This window comes from Pipistrellus kuhlii, unplaced genomic scaffold (assembly GCF_014108245.1).
Source record: "Pipistrellus kuhlii isolate mPipKuh1 unplaced genomic scaffold, mPipKuh1.p scaffold_m20_p_1, whole genome shotgun sequence".
Lineage (NCBI taxonomy): Eukaryota > Metazoa > Chordata > Mammalia > Chiroptera > Vespertilionidae > Pipistrellus > Pipistrellus kuhlii.
In genome coordinates, this window is record NW_023425404.1 from 46,112,818 (window position 1) to 46,132,382 (window position 19,565).

The following is a 19,565-nucleotide window of genomic DNA, read 5'->3' on the forward strand; positions in this document are numbered from 1 at the left end:
TTTTAAAAGACTTTTCCTCTCTATTTTTAATGTAGATATTCCTTAAGTCAATGTCAACTATGAATTATATTTTTCTTTATATAGTTTTTGATATACAAGGATTAGTTGACAGTCAAATGAGAATAAGAATTGGGTGTTGAGGAGGACCATAGCTCTTCCAGGATTTGTCTTCACCACACCCTGCCAATCACTCTTCTTGTATCACCAGTGGTAACTGTACCTGTTTAGATCATTGGCCTCTACAATAAAACTTATTCACTAGTTTCTTGAAATTACCTAGAAAACACCAGGTCGTATATAGTATGTTATAGAGGCCAAGACTTCTAATGATAGAGAATAATAAAGAAGAGAGGTACACTTCCCTTTTATTTCAGCAAAGCTTTTCATTCTTGTCCACATCAAAGTTTGATAACTTAGTAATCTATTTCTTACTTGTAACTAGTTTTAGATGTGTAAAAACTTAAGGGAGAAATATATTGAATGATTGCCAATCCTTCTCTCTTAGTGCTGTTTCCTCTCCCATTGGGAGATAGAAGGAAGAATAAGACATGATACTTAATCATTCCAGGACTGGCATTCTAGTGACATGGCCAAAGGCAAGCATAAAGAACCATAAAACAAGGCAAATGTGCTGTGTATGGCTAGAAAGACAATTCTATTTACAATCTTAAGTAAGTGACCTGTTCAAATGATATTGCAATTAATTCATTAAATTTGCAATTCTTCCTCTAGGTTATGCTAAATTTCAAATTTCTAAATAGTTTTGTCCAATAAATGAAATTTGTTCTTTATTGATACAATTGAAATAACTTCAGCTTTTGCTCAAACTACTTTTTTGAAAAATAAAGCAAAGGTTTCTTGTTTTCAGATATATAAGGTAAGAAATTTTCAATCACCTTGGAATCCTAGAATCTCTCTAGGTCACCCAAATAATAGAAGAATGATTCTGTTAAGTTGCTCAGAACCCAGAAATATCTTTAAAATGGGCTTATATCTTACTGCAAATCTCTGGATGTTAGCCCAGCATCCATACCATACCCTAAATATTACCTTAATAATCCAAACCTTGGATCCTGATTTTGGCACAAATTCTTGGTTCAATGTCATTCTTAAAATACTACTCAGATCAATCTTATAGCCCTGAACTTTGTAATAAACAACTGAATGGAAGCTCGATTTTAGTTCTTAACTACACAATAAATGGATCCAGTAGCTCTCAATTTTCAATGTAATGAAATGTAAATGTTTTACCCAATCAGGGGTGAGATTGAGAGGGTTGTCTGTGCTCTGTTGTCAAATAAATTTGGAAAATCATATGTAGTCTTCTCTTAGAGTTTTGCAATTCATATTCGCATGGTATACAGTTAAAGAATTTATTTTGTGAAAAGCTTGTTCAACTTTGTTTGACTTAATATTTCTCAGTTGGTTAGCCATGGAAATTGTGCTTCAGGAAGCACCATTAATATCTGCAGGAACACTAGTGATCTGAGAAGCACAGTTTGAAATTGCTGCCTTAAGAAAGATCTGCATTGCCTAGCCAGTATGGCTCAGTGATTGAGCACTGACCCAGGGACCGAGAAATCACTGGTCAGAGCACATGCTTAGGTTGCATGCTTAGGTTGTATCCTCAGTGGGAGGCATGCAGGAAGCAGCCAATTGATGATGTTTTTGTTTCATTAATGTTTCTTTCTACCCCTCTCCCTTCCTCTTTTTCTAAAAATCAGTTTAAAATATTTGGGGGGAGGGGGAAGGTAATGAAGAAGGATCTGCATTGATTCTGAATTTCATTTCAAATCATTTTTTTTAACATTATCTACAATTATATCTAAAGTTCAAATAGACAGATAAATGGAAAGTATTATAATAGCTTTTAATAGAACCTGATAAATATGGTATTTAAGGATGTTTAGTTACACTTCATCTCTCCTGTCTTACATCATAAAAATAAACTCAGTTTCAGAATTGTCTTGATAAATATGCAAAGATTATTACAGTTTAGGGCACAAATTTAACTAGTAGATTCAAGCCTTCTATTTTTAGTAACATCTGCAATAATCTTATTATCATATCAACCCCTCTGTATACTGTTTTGTTTTTGTTTGTTTGACCTCAGAAATCCTCCCACTACTATCTTATCAATCTACTGAATTCCATTGCCCTTAAGTTTAAGTACATCAAAAAGTTAGTAGAGCTACATTTTGGGAAAATCCTTTGTACTTAAATTCTCTAAATTTAAAATGCAAAATCCATTAATCTTTATATAAAGATCCTTTTCCTCTCCTCTCTCGCCTTTTTCACTCCTGTTCACAAACAGATATTTTATTCCTATTTATTCTTAGCAGAACATTTGCTAATGGCTCTGTCCGGGACTCATGCTCACCTCAGTAGAAGTGATTATATTTCTCTGCAGGGAAGCTGATGGAAGCAAGTGGAGAGAATCCTCCAGACCCTGTTCTTCCCCAATATACCACTTATAGGCTGAATCTAAAATAGTCAAACTCAGGTTGCTAAAGGATGCCCAGGACCAAACCAGAGATGGGCGGACCTGCATTACCACCATTTGTCCACCAACCAGATCTGAAATATCAAGGCTGGCATGTACACATAAAGAACTATCTGGCATTGAAATTGGGACGCAAAAGAACTGTTGGCCCAGAAAGGAACTCACTACAGACTGATTCATTTTCCTCTCAGCATAACCATTATGGCTTGTTGCAGTTTAGGTTCTTACAAGGGTATTTCTTGGATCACATGATCTCACACATCTAGAGGGAATAATGAACAACACAAACAGACCCAGAGAAAGAGAACCAGCGATCAGACTCTCAAACCTCAGAGGGAAAGTAAGGGAGGATGGGGGTAAGGGGAAGAGATCAACCAAAGGACTTGTGTGCATACATATGGGCCTAGCCAGTGGCCATGGACAACGGGGGGGGGGGGGGGGGGGGAGGCATATCTAGGGAGGGGTTTGGGATGGGAATGGGGGAATAAGGACAATTATATGAGACCATAATCAATAAAAATTAATTAATTAATTAATTAATTAAATAAAATAGTCAAACTCAGAAGCAGAGAGTGGAATGGTGGTTGTTAGGGCCTGGGGAGCAGAAACAGTGAGGTATTGTCAAAGGGTATCAAGTTTCAGTTACAAGATATGAACAGGTTCAAGAGATCTGTACAGTGTAGTGCCTATAATTTACATTATTGTACTGTATACATAAATATTTGCTAAGAGAATAAATCTTATGTTAAGTATTCTGACACAAAAATTATTATTATTATAAATAAAAGGAATAGGAGGAAACTTTTGGAAGTGGTATTTATGTTTATAACATAAATTGTGCTATTGATTTTGCTGATGTATGTTCATATTCATATCCAAATTCACCAAGTTGTATACATTGAATAAGTACAGCTTTTTGTATGTCAGTCATACCTCAATAAATTCTGTGTTAGTTTTTTCATGAAAGATTGGGTATGGTTTAGAAAAGGCAAGCATTCATATAAAACACTATTTCATTTAAGGAGGTTTTTTGCTTATTACTTAGCCATACATAATTCCTGCCTTTTCTTTTACATGCCATGTGTGAAATTATTTCATAGTGATGTAAAAGAAGTTACTGTGCTACCCAAAATTATTTGATGCAGAGGAAGAAGGCTAGGATCCTTCCAAAAATGAAAGCATTGCCTTAATCCCATCCTTACAAAGGGAACAAACCTCTAGCTCCCTATCCTTTTCACTAACCTGGATGGACCCTCTAGGCTTGTAGTTTCTTTCCCCCTGGGTTTTCTAGACTGGAAGTTGGCTTTTTCAATCACTGCCTTGAACTCTGAGGGCTGGCCAAAGGAAGCGACACCTTAATTTGGGGGCACTAGGGTTTCTAGTCATAAGTGGCTCATTTAAATGCCAGGTGAGCTGGCACTGATGCCTATACACCTGTATGGCAGATGCTCTTCTGCAGCACCGCTTTGAAGGTGTCAGAGAGAATTGGACCTGCCTTGTCATCATGTGACTGAGGCTCAAGACCTGCTACCTCTGCAGCCAACTCACTCCCCAAAGAAAGCTTTTTACATAGCAGCTTTAGAGCTGTCATCATGTGCACTTCCAGGCCAGTCCTCCAGATGCTGGAACCCCTGAGATTTGTCAGAGTTCAACTGGGCCCAGGAGAGCGTCCTTAACAAACCACACCATTCAGATATTCGTTCCTGATAAATCCATTTCAAAATCCTGCAGGATAAGTTACCTCTGGATTCCTCTAGGGTTCAAAAATATTCTTGGGATACCTGTGGGGATTCAGGCTGAATTAGAACCTTTAGTTTCATTAGTTAGTGGTTTTCAACCTTTCCTGCACAGTAAAATCACCAGAGAGCTTTAACAAACATTCATACCTCAGTCCCCCCCACCTTCTTCAGGTTCTGACTTAACTGAGCTGTGTGTGGTTCCCCAGTGATCTAATGTGATCCTGCAGCCCAGTCTTTCTCAGCTTTGGCAACATGTCAGAATTATCTGGGGAGCAAAATCCCCGATGCCCAGGCTGCGCCCCCAACCAACTTAATGAAAATCTTTGTGGGTAGGACCTGACATAAGTATTGTTTTAAAGTTCCCCGACTGATTACAATATTTAGCCAAGTCTGAGAAATCTAGAAAAGGAAACCCATATGTCAAAAAGCTGGCTTCTTGCATTCTCTCCAGTTTACTTTTATCTCTGATTGCTCAGAAACTATAGGCTGAAGAGTTGTGACACAGCTGAGTAACGAGGGAAAACACATATTCAGATGCTCTGGGTTGACATAGAATGAAACTGATAGATGAGACTTTACAAAATAAATAAGAGATGTACCTATGGCAATAAATTATTAGGACTTCATGAGTGCCACTTGCATTAGCCCACAAAAGAGGGAGCCTATACGATGAAAAACAATCTTGAATATTAGACTTTCCAAAAATAGCTCATATTTTCAAATCTGTTCCACAGAATGTTATCCATCTCCGAAACCTTAGAGCCTTGACAATTTACTTAAGGGACTATAGGTCATCAGTTCTACAGGATTCCATTTTGTCAGTAATTCTAGGATGTTGGTTCAACCCCATGGCTATGTTCCTCATTATCTATTTTTTAAAGGTGGAGTTGTCCCAGTTTTCTTATTTTTTTACTTTGACCATGTGAAGTATTGTTCTTCGAGTTAACTTGCTCAGAACTGTTTGGAGCACAAGCAAGTTCGCCATATTTAGAGGTGATGTGTATGTTTGGTAGCTACTAGCAGAGATTATTGCTGATTAGGAGCTTATCCAAGGAATTGTTGACAATTGAGTCGCTGAAGGTTTTGTAGCCAAAGTCAAATCCAACAGCACTGTGTTTATTTGCTTTTTGCCAATTGTTAGGCCATATCCCGTTACAGTCTAACAATCCAAAAGAGAGTATTGCCAAATCATTGGCCAGTTTTCAGTGGCTAACCCTTTTCTTGCTATGAAACTTAACTATAACCAGTAAGGCATACTTCTTTTGGATCGGCGCTGTGTGACAATTCAGGATTTTTCTTTTCTTAAAAGGAATGGGCGATATTGACCATTGCTGGGAAAGACAAAGCTTTTAAGTAATTGGATGCCAAAAGGAAGGAGACCATCCTGAGAGACTGAGCTCTGTTCCACATCTGTCCTTCAGGGCGGTGTCGGTTCCCAGTGCACTGCTGCTGTCTCTCATTCGGCACCTCAATTCCCAACTTAAACAGCCGTGTTATTTCTGTCAGGTGTGGAGTGATTGCTTCTGTCTGCTGATGGGTTGCCTGGTCCAACAATTGTCTAAATTCACCCTCTGGCCTGTCTCCCAGGGAGAGTTCTGACAAGAGCAGTGGAAGCATTGACCATCCATGGCAGTCCCTATATGATGATATTAATGTTTCCCTGCATACAACAGCATATGTATTTTATTTGTGAGGGGTATTTTATGCTTTTATTACCCTTTTATTAGTTCAGGTTAAGTTCTAGTTTCATCACCTGAAAGCCTACTGTTAGGATAAATGTGGAGCCACCAGAGAAAGCAAGTGGGGAGGAGAGGCTTCTTGTCTCCTGGGTGATGATGGTATGCAGTCTCAGGACCAGGCCTCCAGCAAAAACTCAAAATGTGGTCCAGCATCTCTTGGCCTTTCATGGGTTCCTACATTTACATAGTTGGGTCTTGCTTCTATGTCTACTAATGCATCTTATTTCTATTGGGTTCCTTGGTATGCTTTTTCTGCTATTTCATCCTAATATAAATGTAAAATATTTCACAGGTCATCACTACAGTAAGATAAGACTGAAATGAGATCTTCACAACCCAGGGTAGCTTACATAACTTTTTAAATTACCTAAAGATATGAGACATGAGCTATCTTATCCTGCTCCCTACCATTCTCCCTTCTCTTCCTTCTGGCTCTCCATCCACCTACACCAGCCCAACACCTTCTGAAAGCAGAAATATACACCCAGATTTTCCACCTCCTCTACTCACTGCAGTCCATTATCTCAGCAATATCTTATAAACTATATTCTTGTGAGAAGCTATGCTTAATGCTGATGAAGTAAGCAATCCTTCAAGACCCATTAATATCCTGAGGTCACTTCATTTCTTTTTTCTTGCTTTCTTACTGCAGAATTAGTGTTAGAGGAGAAATGGCTTATGAGTGGCTTTATGGTTACTCAAGGTATATGCTAAATTGTATTTCAAACTACAAAATAACTTTAGCATTTTGTGTATATTTACAAGTGCCTATGTTTCATGGTTTTAAGAAATTTTAACACAAATAAAACTTACATATGTGAATGCATTCCAAATGTAGATATTTTTATCCCAAATAATTATACATATTATTGACTTTTACTGTATTTCATATCTAATTTTTCACTTTTTTGTTATTTGACAAAAGGAGTTAATCAGCATATAGAAGAATTCCACAGGAATTAAGTTTAATACACTTATAGCTACAATTTTCAATTAGTTGTGACAGCTCATCCATACCATTGAATTAATATCACTTTCATCTCATTCAGTGTGTGTGATAATTATGAGTACTTAGATTTTCCACATTTATGTTATATAATTTCTGTGGTTTAAAATAAAATAGACTGCAAACTAGAAGATATATTGGAGATCATCTGTACATATCCCACATCTTACAGATGAAAAATTGAGAATTGGAAAAAGTAAGAAATTGTTCCAAAGTCATTAACAAACAGGGGGTGGACCCAAGTGTTATAACTTCACCTAGTTTTCACTATCAGGTTCTGTTATACATTATAAATCTTAACTTATAAATGAATTTATTATAAGCCAAATTCTGTTGCTCACATAAAAGTGGCCAACCACAAATAGTTATAACTTTCCTCCAAATAGTTATTTCCTTAGCTAACCATCAGTATAATCAGAACAGTATTCTAAGGATAACATGATAACTTCATTAATAACAGTAATTATAAAACCACAACTGTTAACAATCCATTAAAATGGCCTTAACATTCTATATCAATTATAGTTAAATTAGCTAAGAAGCCAGAAAGCCATTCATTAAATAAACAACAAAAGTTTTAAATATTTACTAGGCCAGCCTGGCACTGTCCTAGACAAATGTTTACACCACCATCACCATGCATTCTTTTTCAATTGACTTTAACACATATTATAAGATGATATAATAATAACATTGTTCAAGTGCTAGTAAAACAAACAAAATTTATTTTCACTCAGGGATTTTTAAATTCTAATATATATGTTGAGGTATATATTCCATTAAATTTAATGCTATGATAAATCCAACTTTGATATTTCAACATGAAAATAATAACTAATTCTTGAGGAAAATTAAGGCTTATTAGTTGAAAATCATGGAGTTAACATCTTTCCAACACACTTATATTTCTTCCTTCACATTTACCTTTCTCTTAAGATAACATAAGAACTATGGCAGAGAAGATTTATATAAATAAAATGTTAGGAGGAACCTATTCTTCTACCTAGGTAAATAATTAAACATTAGACATGCAAGCTCATTATGACATGAACAAATAAGGATACCACAGATTTCCTTCTGTTTTATAACAATTCACAATTGCACAAGTTACTGAATGCATTTTTGAACAGAGATTATTTTGCATCACAGAAATATTCTTTCAAAGAAAAGAAATTATTTTTAAAAATAAATTATCTGTTCCTCAAACTATTAAGTGGTTTATGGTTACTATTTACTCTAGTAGTGTTCATAATGAGTTTTGCTAGCAGATACATCACATTTCAATTGAATAATACAATTTATATTTTGCTTAACTTATAAGCATTTTGAACTTAGGACATGAAGAATATATTTTCAAATTAGCTTGTGTTATCAGTTCAACTATATTAGAAAATATATCCTGTCCTGGGAGGTTTTTAGGAACATAGTTCAACTATCCAAATTTAGAGAAATTAAAAGATGAGGTTTAAATTTTTTTTTCCAAAAAGGAAAAAGAAAACATAAAGCACGTCACTTGAAAATTGACCCTTTCCAAGACTGTATGGTTCATGAGTAGTGCTATAAATAAAAGACATTACTTACTGTAATTGTTCCTCATCTCTTGGGTCCCTTTGACTTTGCCTCGTTTATCAATTCTCAGATACCACTGTGTTCGACAGAAGAGTCTTCTCACTCTTATATCCCCTCCCTCCATGTAATCATAACTTCTTGTATGTCGCTCAGGGCTGGAACAGTTCACATTTGCAGCCATTTGCTCTGGAGTCATGTCATTGCAAGCTAAAGATATAGTGCCCACTAGACAGATAATGTGGAAGCAGGAACTGTAGAGCAAAGTTGGCAGGATCCATGTCAGTATCCATTTGCGCATTATAGTGTAGTGCTCCGGGTGTTCATGAATAACATAATGAAAATTAAATCTTGAGTTGATTGTTGCTCCTAGGTCATTGACCTCTTCCTAGCTGTGAACTGTAGATTGATTTAAGAAAGAGTAGTTGCTCTTTCCAGTTTGTTAGCCTTATTCTTTTATTTCCTGATAACAATACAGGATTCCTCCGTTACTCTGCAGGTATATCCTTATAAAAAAAACAACAACAAAACAAACAGGTTGCAGGAAGCTCAGTTGCTGCGATGCTGTTTGCTACTTGATTTCTGTTTGCAATGAGAGATTAAGAATAGGGACAGGAGGAGAAAGGAAGATGAAAAATTGTACACCTAGCTTCCAGTGGGTAAATAATATTATAACATACAGTGCAGTGTATACCGTGGAGGTACATTTAAAATAGCCTTCATGGGATGTCAACATCTTTACCATTCTGTATGTACATTTATAAAAGTTATGCACTGATAGAGATAAAGTAAAATATGATTGTACCAATCAGTCCTGTTTTATTTTATAAGAAACATCATTTTATTAGAGCTATTGATTTAAATTCAGCCCTAAGAGTACTCTTAACAAAGTAAAAAATGCTTTCCCTAGATTTCTTTGTTTTATGCTTTTATGTCTTGGTTAATCAGTTGTTTTCTCCTGAACTGCCCGCACTTCTCAAGTTAAATGTCAGAACTGCTCTGGAGAGCTTCAACCTTCTCTTTCTGTAAGCTCTACAGTGAAATTACTATAGATAATTATATGGCTCGAAAATCTGGTAACTTTACTTTCTTCCTCAGTACCAAAACCAGAGAAAGAGATAAACTACTAGAAAACATTCAGCATTATTTTTAAAGACAAATAACAGTAACTTACTTGTTCTGTTGATAACAGCTGGATACACAAGAATTCCATGTCTGTTGTCTGCCTTCTGCAACTTGAGCCTCTCTACTGTAGCTACAAACTACTTCTCAGCTGAGAAATTCTCCAGCAGAATCATAATTGTTTCCATAAATCAACAGGCAAGAGGATTTTCTCTGTGTGTGTGAGTGCGTGTGTGCTTGTGTGTATGTGTGTGTGGAGCCTTTTATTCAGGGCTTTTCGATAAATACCTTTGCTGACCTCATTGGAAGCAATTAAAACTTAACCAGTGAGCTGTTAGTTGAATACAACAGCGAGAATAAAGGAGACTTGCATAATATTCATTCAATGGTCATGAGAGGGAGCTATGAACATGGTTTATGCTTAAATCTACAAGTGGGTATCTCCTTAGTAGAAACAGCTTTCTGAGTCTGAAGCAGTTAGAAGGGAAAAGGGAAGTTTTTGGACCATCTTTACAACATAGCAGTTGCGTATAAGTTGAAAAACATTCTTTTGAACATATGTATAAGGGACTTTTTTAATAGTTAGAAAATTTTTTCCATAGCTTTATGATACATGTGTTTCTATTACTCTCTGGTACTCAAATGTTAGAATAAAACTACTAATCCGCATTTACTCACATCTTAGTGTCCTAAAGCACAATATGGTAGAGACAAGGGTATATCCCTTCATATAGAAATATTTCACCATTGAATATGCATATAATTTATTTGTATGTCTTATATTTCTAGACTGAAAATGAGAAAACCTGGGTTCTTATTTGAGTTGGGCCTCTAATTAAAAATATGACCTTAGCCGGGACCGGTTTGGCTCAGTGGATAGAGCGTCGGCCTGCGGACTGAAAGGTCCCGGGTTCGATTCTGGTTGAGGGCATGTACTTTGGTTGCGGGCACATCCCCAGTAGGGGGTGTGCAGGAGGCAGCTGATCGATGATTTTCTCTCATCGATATTTCTAACTCTCTATCCCTCTCTTCTCCTCTCTGTAAAAAAATCAATAAAATATATATTTAAAAAAAAATATGACCTTGGACAAGTCACTTAATGTTCCTGAGTCTCAGCTGCTACATTTGTAAAATTAGTTTAAGTGATTATATGGTGACTTGTAGTTTTAAACTTCTGTGACTTATAACTTTAACTACTGTATAAAGAAAAGGATACACAATTTTTTATTATTTTTTTAAATTAAAAATAAAGAAAATGGTTTTACATTGGTTATCAGTATTTGACTCTTGCCTCATAAGACCATTATCACAGTAAATAAATATTAATTTATAGATGGAATTGTAAGAGTTACAGCTAATGTAAATAAGACAGCTATTTTACTTTCCAGCATGAAGTGTTCTCCCCTTTACTTCCTGTTCTAGTGTATATATATAATTCTTTTCTGGTGTTTTATTAGATATTTGTTACAGAATAATTGCCTTGTAAATCAATATTTAAGAATGTATATTAAAATTCTCTTTCCATTTTAATACCCCCAAAATGTGTGGGGACACACACACACACACACACTCACACTGCATTTGAAATGTACTACTTTACCACCAGGTGGTGCATGTAGACCAAATAGGATAAGGAAACTAAGTCTTTTCATTTGGATTATGTGATTTCCCTTTGTGTGTATGCTTTTAGGGAACAGAATCAAGGGCTCAGAATAGTTTAAATATACCCAGGTCCTACTGTAGAAGCACCAGATATTGAAATTAAGTGTATCAGGGCAGAGGAGTTTGGGCCCTTCTATAGTTGAAAGCTAGATTGCTGCAAAAATATCCTATCATGTATTTCTCTAAAAGAAAAAGAGAAGGAAAGAAAGTATGATGCTACTGTGTTCTGAAGCATACCCCCATTAGTTTTGTAGACAACAATAATGAGCAGGATTAGGACCTGGATATTCCCTCTAAAGAAATGAAAATTATTGTCAGTTCACATGTAAAGTACTCAAGAGCTACTAAATCAGTCCCACAGTGACCCTACAGATTTAAATTACAAAACCAACAGATTAGAAGTCAAATTTTTCTAATTAAACACTTAAGACTTAAATAAAAGAAATGGATAGTATATTGGTAGAGAGTGCTTGGTTCCTTCTGAAAGTATGCTATAGGGTTAATTATAAATTTGGAAGCAAAATAAGTATGAGATTGTTATCTACACATTTTAAGTTCATTAGATGCCATTATACTCTGTGGTTTGAAAATTTAATTCCAGTAATATTAATTAAGGAATTAATCTCAACGAGGGAACTATATTTAAATCATTTGATTATCAATTTCCTTAATGGAGATCAATTAATTCAAGATGGCCCACAATCTGCTTCACTGGTATCAAGTCTGTAATGAATAACCTCATCCATGTCCTTATTATTCTTATACTTCAAGAGGGATTCTCCAGAAACCAAGAGTAACGTATGTTATGTGTAGATGGGTTAACCCTCTGTGTCTTTTTAAAATACTTAGTAGTAATAATGTTGACAAATATTTATTGCTTTTATTTTAATGTATACATAATGATAGGCTAAACACAGAAATATTTTGAAGTAATGTCTCTTTTGTTGTTTCCAGATTGAGTTAACTTCATTTTTAATTGGAAAGACTTCTTTAAATTTGCAAAACAAAGGATTCTTGCACCTCGTCTTAAAAAATGACTTTAAAAGTAAATATGCTTAAAAATTAAACATAAAAATAACCTTAGAAAGTAAAGATTATCACCTAGGTTTCTTCAAAAGGAAACAGTGCCTAGGATTCATCTAGTTTGATTTGGGGGTATGACATATAAAAAAGAGTATGAGAATCTAATTCAGTGACTGTAATGAAAATATAAGCAATTGTTAAAGTAATAACCAACCACCTAGTTTTGCTTAAGCAACCTTCATTATATCCATCTTGAAGAGGGGTATAATTAATTCCTATTAATATATTTCATGAAGAGATAAATCATATAAAATTGCTTTTGTTTAATTAATTTTGCATTTCAACAATGAATTTAAAATGTATGCCACATGCATAGTGATGTGTAATATAATTAATACACAAGCACATCATTAAATATTTTCATTACTTTTATTCTTATATCCTATCCTATTCTTCATCCTCCTACTTCCCATCCTTTCCCCAAAATGTAGGTAATCACTTTTATTAGTTTCTTGAATATCTTTCCAGAGTTTCCAATGCATATATAGATAAATTAAACACATGTATATCTATATATTACTTTGCCTTTTCTCTTTGTATACAAAAGGCAACATACCATACACACTGTTCTGCATTTTCTTTTTTCTTTTTCTTTTTTTTTTTTTTACTAAGTAAAATCAGAAAATCTTTTTATCTCGGTATTTAGGAAATTTCTTCACTTCTTAACAGCTGCATAGTACTTCATCGAATGGGTATATATCATGGTATGTTTTACTAGTCTACAACTGATAAACATTTCATCTTTCCAATCTTTCTCTATTACAAAAAAAAAAATGCTGCAAAGAAAAGAATTATAAATGTGTAATTTTATGACTCTGCAAATGTATCTGTGGGATCCATTTCTGGAATTTCCTTGGGTCAGATGGTATTTAAATATTGCCAATTTACCCTCCAGGAAGTTGTACTCATTTTACAATCGCACTAATCCAACAGATTAAATGTTATTTTATTATAGTTATCTGTTGCAAATCTCATCTTAGGAGAGAAAATGACCATCATGGACAAGTAGTATAAAGGAAAGGTATGAGTGTCTACAATAGGTGGCAGTGGAAATACGTTTTCTACAGTAACATCAGGAGAGCTGCAATTTGATGGGTGACTTAGAGTTTACCAAATGAGGAGATGTTGAAAGTGAGCATGTCTTTTTCAACAACGAAGCGCCTGTGTGGCTTTAGTAGAGAGAATGAGAGTGACTGTGATGCGTGATGAGGCCGGAGAGGCAGGCAGTGTGTGATGGCCTGGGTCAAGGAGTTTGATTTGTGTCCTATCAGCAGTAGGAAGCCTCTGCAGTGTGTTAAAAGAGTGACATGAGCAGAATTGCACTTCTTGCTTCTATTGTGGCACAAACTTATTTAATTCCTATTAACAGAATAAGCTTAGGAAATATTAAATTGTGCTCATTTATGCTATTCATTCTGTTCTTCACATTTTCAAAAAGATAGCCAACCTTTGTGTTTGCAAAGGAAAAATGGGGGAGAAAAAAGCCATATCTACTCCCTGATTTAGTTTATGTACAGCGTAAATCTGTTTCAAAGGGTTTTACTGAGTCCTCTGAAAAGAAGGGAAGTATAAAAGTGCCTTTGATAGGCAGCTGAGGGAAGGTAGAGTTCATAGGGACAAGGAAACTTAGAGAAAAAAGAGTCTACTTGGGGAGTCAAGCTCCTATAGTGCTGGTTATGCTGCAGCACACAGCAGAAGCAGAAAAGCTCTAGTAAGGACTGTCTCATGTCTCAAAAAAGATGGGCCCATAATCAACTCTCATGAAGATTTCCATGTTTCAAACAAAATAGGGAAGCAGCAGGGAGCCCAGGTCCAGAGGAACTGCGTGAGCAGAGTCAGTGAACACGCCCAGAAGTAACAGATGTAGACAAATGGCTCAACAACCAGAGGCCCTTGCCTTGGCCCTAAATCAAACCCTTGAACCTTGGCCCATCTTGAAGCAGGACAGGGAAACCCAAGAATAATTGAGGTGAAGTTTTTCACAACTGGAGGTGGGAAGGGGGTGTGTGAAATACTCAAAGTTGAAGCTAGATTGATTTACTAGTATAAACATAGATTTATATGTAATTTCTTACATATTTGAGAGTGTGGTCCAAGGTTTATATCCACTACATTCCCACAGCTGTCTTCACACTACAGATTTATCTTCATCCCTTCTGTCAATTTCTTTCCATGAAGTTAGCCTCAACTTTGGATCATTTCATACAACCAATAGTACTTACTGCCTTGATTCATTCACTAAACAGATATTCATCAAATAACTACTTGGTGCCATATGTCATCCTCAACTTTTTGAAATATAATGGTGAATATTCTGGAAGTAATCTCTATTCTTACAGAGTATGCATTTCTAACAACACATAGATCTGTGATGTAAATAGGGAGTTGGGGTAGGGTGGAGATATTAGCATACAAAGAAGGTGTTCAAGGGGATACGAGATAGAAAGATAAATGGGTAGAGGCACCTACTTTAAATAAGGAATGGCTTGGTATCTTTCAAGAACTGAAAGAAGACCAATGTGAATAAAGTACATGAGCAATGGGGGGAATAGTGAGAGATAAAGGCAACTGAAAAAACAGGCAGGGACCAGGTCATCAAGAATTTTGAAGGTCATGGCAACAGGAGTTTGGATTTATTCTAAGTGGAATAGGAAGTTGGAGTTCAGGCAAATCTACTCCAAATCTGATAGACCTGGTCAAAGACAGAAGTTTAAACTCTGAAGTAAAATTCCAAAAGTAGTTGAGCAAGCCTGTGGTCCCTATAAATCCTCAGTTATATAAACTTTGTGCTTACTCTTGGCATTATGCCCTAACATTTTAAAACTAACTGTATATAAGATACGAAGTCTGAGTCATATGCTCAAAATTGTGGTGTGCCAGTGACTCAACTATATAAATATCTCAGTTTACAAATGTAATTTACTATTTGTGTCTCTGAGTCACTAAAATTTTCTTTCATTTAATTTTAAATTTATAAAAAGTTCTCTGAAATGCTAATCTAAAATTAAAGTTCTTCAAGTTATATTATTAATTTAGTGAATTACTGAGCAACTTTAGACTGCAGCAAGATGTCATCAGAGTATTTTTTTCAATTTGGGAATTACTCTATAGTGAAGTTATGTACAAATCATTCTTTATTGCCTTGATTCTCTTTAAATTAATGCTTAACTTTAGCAAAGAATCAGTCTCTTTGATTAAGTGCTATATGTGAATAACTGATTTTGACAGCCTAGTAGCACTCTATAACAGTTGAAGTGTTATAATGGGAGTGGGGATAGTTTGGTTCAACCCTAGGAGAATATTATGAAAAACAACAGAGACCTTGTGTAAATAAGGTTATTATATTCTTTGCTTTAAATTGTCATTCTTTGATTCCACATTCATTGTCTACATAGCGAAGCAGCAAATGAGGGCTAAAACTAGCAAAAACAATTTTTTTTAATGTTTCATGGATGTCAATGTGTTAATAACAAAATTGGCTTAATTTTTAATTCATTAGCTTTACAACCATAACTTTTCAGCACCAGATAAACTTTTCAAAAGTGAGAGGAAGCAAAATAAGATGGAGAATAAAGTTATGGAGTCCAACATCCTATATAATAAAAGCCTAATATGCATACTGACCAAACAGCAGAATAACTGACCACCAGGGGCCAGACACTCAATGCAGGCGCTGTCCCTGGTGGTCAGTATACTCCCACAGGGGGAGCACTGCTCAGCCAGAAGCTGGGCTCTCTGCTGACAGCTGCTGAGCACAGTAGTGGTGGCAGGAGCCTCTCCCAACCTTCATGGCAGCACTAAGGAGCAGCAAACCAAGCAGTAAGGAACAGTGAGAACATGGGTGGTAAGGAGCAAGGGGTCTCAGGCTGCGAGAGGATGCAGGCAGGTTGAGGGACCATCCCATCCCAGTGCACAAATTTTGTGCACTGGGCTTCTAGTCTATAGTATAAAGATACACCACAAAAATCCAGGTATCCAGTAAAATATAGATTTCTGTAAAGCCAGTGGCTAACAAAATAATTCATAGGTAAGAGAAAAGAGAGTCACATTCTCCATAGGTTTTTCTTCAAACTAAAATAGTACTCATATATTTTCCTTAGTGGTATTTAATTTTAATTCAGTCATAGTGAATCTTCCTTAATTCTCTTAATTGATTTCAAAAATCATCACTTCTACCACCACAACTTTTTCCACACCTGTTTCTTCCTATAAGTTTTCTCTTCACATTCTAAGTCAACTGTTATCTCTAATGTCAACTCTATTCCTAATCCATCTCCTCATCTGCATCTCCTCTCTTCAAACTTCAATCCATTTTATATGCTGCAATGAGGTTAATCTTCCTAAAGCACAACTGCAATCATGTTCTTTTTATGCTCAGTAACATTCCCATTTTTCCTAAATAAAACTCTAGCCTTCTTTTTCTAATATAGAAACTCCTGGTTCCAACGTCTTCAGTGATTCGTTAATCATAAATGGGTTACAAAGTTGTCAAAATATAGGTGAATGTATACTTTTCAGTCAACACTTGTGACACTGAAAAGTCTCTTAAATAACAATACAAGAATTTTTACAAAGAAATCAATACTTAGTATGCTCTCTGGTTATTTTACCTAAAAGAAAGTCATTTCTACATTTTATATTTTCTTAAGGAAATATGCTAATAGAGGAATGTTGTAGTAGAGTTGTTCCTATCAACATAAAATACCATAGTAGATTACACAACAAAAAGAATGTGTCAAAAACTAAAATTTTGTTTATCTAATGCCAAGAAAAATTGGTTAATTTGGAAGGAAAAAAGACAATCATATCGGTCTTTAATAGTGGCCAGGAGAACTATAAAACAAGACTGGTTTCTTTCTAATAGAATGATTTGGCTACACATGAATAGAGTTTTTATTTCCTAGCTTAAGAGGCTTGGAAGATGGAAGCATTGTATCACCAGTTTAGAAAGTTGCTGAATTAGTAAAAATCCAAAATTATAGTCCATTTTAAAAGAAATACTTTTTATTAATGTCATGCTATATGTGTAATAAATCAAACTGTTCCTGGCTTAATTGAATCAATAAGAAAAATATCGGACTAGCTTATCAACTACCCTGCAAATGTGGATGTGAAAGTACTGAAAGATGTTTGAAAATTGTTTTCTCTTAACTGTTTTTAAATCTCCCATGACAACTGATTTATTCTATTAATTTGTACAATCTTAAAAATATCCGTAAAGCAAAAGATAAATTTCAATCCAAACTCAATGTTAGTGGTAAAAAGGGATTTCAAATAAATGAAGTTTTACCATATTTTAAGACAGGCAGGTTTATTAAAAAAAAAAAAAATTCATTTTATTATTTTTGCCTTGGATAAAAAAAAGTAAAGAGAGTAATTCTAGATCTTAGTAACTAAAAGAGTGACTAAATACTAATTTCAAAATGGTATTTAAATTATCCTATCTAATAATATAGTAATATGCAAGTTGACCATACCTCTGCTACACCATGAGCCATGCCCACCAGACAGTCAGGAGTGAATATGCAAATAAACCCAACCAAGATGGCTGAGGCCACAGAGAGCAGGAGGGAGACTTGGGTTTCCCCAGTGATGAAGGAAGCCAAGCTTTCCACCTGCCCTTGCTGGGTCAGGCCTCCACTTAAGGCTACAAAGTTTCAATTATAGAAGATACATAAATCCCAACAAAAATGGCTGCGGCCACGGAGCCAGCAGAAGGCTTGGCTCCGCTCCAGGCAACAAAGTTTCAATTATAGAAGATAAGTAAATCCCAGATCACAGGGCCTACACTTGGGTTGCTGTGGGGTGTGGCCAGCCTGCAAACCACCACAGGCCCCTCGCCCAGGCCACCATGCCCCAAGGGAACCTGCATCCTGATCCAGTACACCCTTCAGGGCAAACCAACCAGCTCCCACCCGTGCACCAGACCTACTCCTAACTAATAAAAGAATAATATGCAAATTGACCGTCACTCCTACACACAGAGATGGCTGCCCCTATGTGGACACAAGATGGCTGTCATAAGATGGCCAGCAGGGGAGGGCAGTTGTGAGGGACCAGGTCTGCAAGGGAGGGCAGCTGGGGGCAATCAAGCCTGTATAGGAAGGCGGTTAGGGGTGACCAGGCCTGCAGGGAAGAGCAGTTGGGGGAGACCAAGGCCTGCAGGAGAGAGAAGTTGTGGGGGACCAGGCCTGCAGGGGAGGGCAGTTAGGGTTGAGCAGGCCTGCAGGGTAGGGCAGTTTGGGATGACCAGGTCTGCATGGGAGAGTAGTTAGAGACAAACAGCCTGGCAGGGGAGCAGTTAGGCATAGGGGTGATCAGGCTGGCAGACAGAAGTGGTTAGGGGCAATCAGGAAGGCAGGCAGGCCAGTAGTTTGGAGCTAGGAGTCCTGGATTGTGAGAGGGATTTCTGGCTGCCTGTTTAGGCCCGATCTGATCAGGCCTAAACAGGCAGTTGGACATCCCTCAAGGAGTCCCATATTGGAGAGGATGCAGGCTGGGCTGAGGGGCACACACCTCCGTGCACGAATTTCATGCACGGGACCTCTAGTTTATTATGTACTCCTCCCTCCCCTTGATTGCCTTCTTTATGCCTTTTATTCTATTTGATTTCACTCAGGATGTTGATATATTATGGTAGGAAATATACTTTTATTTCTAATATAATCAAATATAAAATCAAGAAGGAAACTCAAAACCATCATTAAATACATTACTGTTCTTTTTGTTGGTCAAATTAGGTGGAAGAAAAGAGATGAAATATAAAAATTTTCTGGATTATTTTTACCACACCTAGAACATGTCATATTTTACATTTAAAAGGGTTTGGGTTTTTTTTTGTTTTGTTTTTTCTTTTAACAAAGTTGCTCATCTAATTAGTACTGAGAGACCATCTTGTCCCTGGTCCTTACTTTCTTGACTTACAGGTAAAATTAAATTATGCTAATTCCTTGGTGACACCAAATACTTACAAATATTTAGGAATTGGTTTTGGTTTGTCTTGAATTCTGAAACTCTTCTTATCTTAATCTATTCATCCTGTATCCCCTTTTCTCTGCATTTTCTCCTCTATTTTTAACTCCCTTCCACCACATACTTGCACACACATATGCACATGCACACATGCTTTTCCTGTCAGGCCCATG

At 36.1% G+C, this 19,565-nt stretch overlaps 1 protein-coding gene across 2 annotated transcripts in view; it reads right to left on the bottom strand.

The window, feature by feature from the left end:
* The window catches only part of FGF7 (fibroblast growth factor 7), a 59,813-nt gene extending 49,851 nt beyond the window's left edge, over positions 1-9,962 (bottom strand). Inside the window, exons 1-2 of one of the 2 annotated variants that reach the window (XM_045582726.1) lie at positions 9,728-9,962; positions 8,569-9,059 (exon numbers count right to left, since the gene is read on the bottom strand). In XM_045582726.1, the coding sequence (XP_045438682.1) occupies positions 8,569-8,854 (286 nt within the window). In that variant the 5' untranslated portion in view covers positions 8,855-9,059; positions 9,728-9,962. Of the gene's footprint in view, positions 1-8,568; positions 9,136-9,727 lie in introns of both variants that reach the window. The other variant, XM_036442726.2, reaches the window with a different exon arrangement.
* Between the last annotated feature and the right edge of the window lie 9,603 nt (positions 9,963-19,565).